Consider the following 3,879-nt stretch of genomic DNA (forward strand, 5'->3'; position numbering starts at 1 on the left):
CCCTCCTTATGCAGTGGGACTCCAGTGGGCTAGAAGTAATGCGCCTCAGCGCTGGGGTCCCCGCGGGCAGAGCCGAAGTGCCACCTCCTCGCAGGCGCCGTCACGGAGTCGAGAGGAGCATTGGGTTTGGATGCTGGGGGGACTGTGCTGGGCGAGCACCACGGAGCCCGTGGGTGCTGTGGGCACCCCTCGCCTCCCTGCGGCCAGGGCTGAGCCTGCACTCCCCACCTTCCCCGGGTATGTGCCTGCTTGCGATATTGAACGATCTCCTGTAAAACCAGAGGCTTTAATTGTCTTCTCCAGCAGAGTGCAAAATTGAAAGGGCGCCTTTAAATAGTTTTAGGCCTTAAGGAGCCTTCTCATGCTATCCCGGCAGCCTCCGGGCTTTCCCAGCTGCTCCGAGCTGTGCAGCCAGGCTTGGATGATTAATGAGTTTTTAAGGGACCCCAAGTGATAACGAGCAGGGCAGCTCCCTCACAGCTTCTACCAGCCTTTTACGAGCTGTAGTATTAACCAATATAAAAGGAACAAGGTTTATGCATGGTTTGGAGAGTTACTCCTCGAGGGGGAGTGGTGGGTGTTGAGATGGTGGGTGGTTTTTGGAGAAGATCTGCATTGAAATGAAAGGTGGGACTGAGCTGGTATGTTACTGCCAGGGGAGCAGCCAGCCTCCCTCCACATCCACACCCCGATCTGCAAAGCATCCCCTTTTGGCTTGGTCTGACCCGTGACAGCAGCCCATATAGTCTAGACAGGAAAAGATACATAGATTTTTTTTTTTTTTTTCCTTACTGTTAGCACACCGAGCCAGTGGGGGTACTAAGAGTCCAAGAGCACCGAACCCATCCCAGATTCAGAGAGGGACTGGGGGGAGGCAGCACATCAATCATCAGGGCCCTGTGTCCCCAGCGTTAGCTGTCTCTAGCCAGCTGGAAATACAAGTGTGGGGAACTGTAGGCACACTGGCCCGTAGTGTTTAGGAGCTGGGCTTTAGTTGAGTTGGTTTTAATCTCTTCTCCCTGTGTTTATGGCTGTCTCCTCCAACTGACGCAGCTCAGTGTGCCTGTCCTGGGTACGTGGCGCTGACTGGTGGGTACCTGCTGGGGGGGTGCTGGCACGGGCAGGGTTATGTGCACGGGGGCTTGGGCAGAGCAGGAGGAACTGGCTGGAGCTTCTGCCTTGGCAGGGCCAGTGGGACACCTGCCTAGAGCGGTGCGCGTGAGTCACGGTGAGCGCACTGGCACAATGTCAATGACACCAGGGGCTCCGGACGAGGCTTTTAGGGGTAAAACCAGTTTAGAATCTCTATAGCCTGGAACCAGCTGGTGTGTTTGCTCAGGGTGGCGAAGCATTCAGAGCAAGCCCCTGCTGTGGGGTGCTGCAGCTGGGCCGGGGCTCAGGGCAGCTGCTTGCTGGGGCTGCTGCAGGGACCTCTCCTGTCCCACTGGAGAGCCTGGGTGACCGGGACTGGCGCCTTCCTTGCTGCTCATCGGCGTTCATAGTGGGTCTGTCTCTGTAGCCCTCCCACTGGTGACTTTCCTGCTGTGTTATCAAGCTTTTGGGTGTGAATTTGGGATATTTGGGTTGTGAGCTCACTTGGGCCAGCCCAGGAGTACGTTGTGCTGCTGCCAGCTGGCACGGGGAGGTGCCTGGGGCACAGGGCTGTCTCCTCCCTGGATTCAGGTGCACTGCAATGAAAGGAAGAGGGGTCCAGACTCTCCCACTCATCTCCCCTGCCTGCCCTAAAACCTTCTACTCATTTTTGGCATAAACTGGAGGGGAAAAAGCCACTGGCTGCTGTCTGCACCCCAAAGACATTGAGTTCCAGGTTGATTTTTACGGGCAATCAACTGGCAGATTCTCAGTTATCCTCGCAGCACATTTTCCTGTTGATCCTTCCTGTTTCAAACCGGCTCCAGCCCCCTCTACCATAACCCTCCCCTTTGTCAGCCAGAGCCTCGTCTTCCTTCTGCTGCCTTAAATTATCCTTCCTCTTCTCTTGGATTATTATGGGAGTAAAATGTCCTTTGGGGTCGAGCTCTAACAGCACAGCCCATATTCCTCCTGCCCTGAACCAGCTCCTGCCTCCCAGCTCCCAGCCCAGAAAATGAGCCTATAATTGAAATGCTAGCAGACACTTTGAGTGGAAACAAGCTACCAATTAAAGCTATTATCCCTGTCAAAGAGCAAAGGGAGCAGCCCAGCTCCTGCTCAGCTGGGGAATAGCATGTCGCTAACGCTGAAGTTTGGGCATGACTTCACAGAAGGAGAAAAGTTTCTTTAGGGAGAGGGGCTGGCAATGGTAGGCAGGGGGGATCTGACAGCAAGAGGAAGCCTGTGCTTTGTGAGGTTTATCTTTGGGGCCCTTCTCCCTTTACTGCTCCCCTGCTGTGACATCCTGGGCCAAATTTGCTGTTTCTCTTCACACCTGTAGAGGGAAGGAGCTGGTGCAAAGCATGGCTGCTTGGCTGAGTGTTACTGCAGGGGATCTCAGTTATTTCCAGAGTCCAAGGACAATTTATTAGGGATGAGGTATGTAAGGGTACCTTGTTTGGGACCTCCTAGCTCTGCTTTCCTGTGTGTTGAACAGTTCAAGGAGAGCAGAAGGGTCCCAGTCCGGCTTGTAGCCCTGCAGAAGCATTAGTGATGAAGTGGTCTCTGGTTTTCTCTGTACACTGCAGTGGTCTCCGAGGCCACTCTGAGCAGTTTTGCCACGTTCACCTTGTCATTGCCTGCAGCAGAGAGGGCTGCCGGGGATGCAAGCAGCTTGCCATGTCCTGCCTTGCTCAGGGGCCCCTCTTCTCTGCTCGCCCTTGCAGGCAGGGGGGAAGCACTACCACCCCACCTGTGCCAGATGTGTCCGCTGCCACCAGATGTTCACGGAAGGAGAGGAGATGTACCTCACAGGTAGGGATCCTGCTGCGGTGAGGAGGGACTCCCCTGCCCCACGTTGGGGCATGGACCCGAGTCAGGCAGATCAGTGTGGCTGTGTGGAGGTGTGCTGGCTGTGGGGGCACTTGGGGTTCGGGTCCTTATGGCGATCAAAGCCAAAAGGGTGACTCTGCACAGCAGAGTCCCAGTGCCCACCAGCAATGCCAGAGACCCTTCTCCATTGCTCTCCAGCCCCTGAGCTCTTCCTGGGCCATGCAGCAATAATTTCTCTCCATGAAACCTTCCCTGCTGCTGAGCTGGAGGAGACTTTGTTCCTTGTTGGCAGCTTTTTGCTCCCTGCGAGTCTCCCTGCACAGCTGGGGAGCACTGCCGGGCATGCCTGGATGTGTCCCTGGCCTGCGCCCAGCGAATAGAGGCTGGGATGGGTGCAGGGTGACCGGCTCCCTGCTCTCCCCAGCCCCAGGGGAGGTGATCCAGGACCGCTTTCCCACTGCCCCCAACTCCCCCCGTCCAGGTTACACTGCGAGCAACACTGGAGGGGTAAGGCTTTTGCTTGGCACAGCCAGTGGGTTTGGGTTTGGTTTTGGCAAAGGAGCTCATCCCTGCCTGGAGCTGCCTTGGGGGCTATTTCCAGCACAGAGGGAGGGTTTGTTTTCTCTTAGTAACCTGTGCTTGCTTGTCACCCTGAGTCACTGATGACCCCATGGGTGGCAAAGGGAGAATTGTGCACTGTGAGAGCTGGAGTGGGGGTTCCAGCAAGGCCCTGTCATGGGCAGCAGGATGAGTGTGTTCAGCATCCATCCCGGGGCATGCCTGGGCGAAGCTCACAGCTTTGCTGGTTCCAGCCCAGAGGGCGTGCGAGGGGCTGTGCGTGCCCTGGTGTCGGTGTTACCCCGAGATTAACCAGCAGGAGCTGCCTGGCTGAGCGCTGGTTGGGCTGTGGCAAAAACACGCCTGGGTTTGCTGTCACAGTTTAGTAGTGTTGGC

General features: G+C 56.3%; 1 protein-coding gene across 1 annotated transcript in view; it reads left to right on the forward strand.

Moving 5' to 3' along the window:
• The window catches only part of ABLIM3 (actin binding LIM protein family, member 3), a 64,417-nt gene that overhangs the window by 48,631 nt on the left and 11,907 nt on the right, over positions 1-3,879 (forward strand). The window contains exon 7 of the mRNA XM_009318561.1: positions 2,820-2,907. Within this exon, the coding sequence (XP_009316836.1) occupies positions 2,820-2,907 (88 nt within the window). The remainder of the gene's footprint in view (positions 1-2,819; positions 2,908-3,879) is intronic.

Source organism: Pygoscelis adeliae, unplaced genomic scaffold (assembly GCF_000699105.1).
Source record: "Pygoscelis adeliae isolate BGI_AS28 unplaced genomic scaffold, ASM69910v1 Scaffold42, whole genome shotgun sequence".
Classification (NCBI taxonomy): Eukaryota; Metazoa; Chordata; class Aves; order Sphenisciformes; family Spheniscidae; genus Pygoscelis; species Pygoscelis adeliae.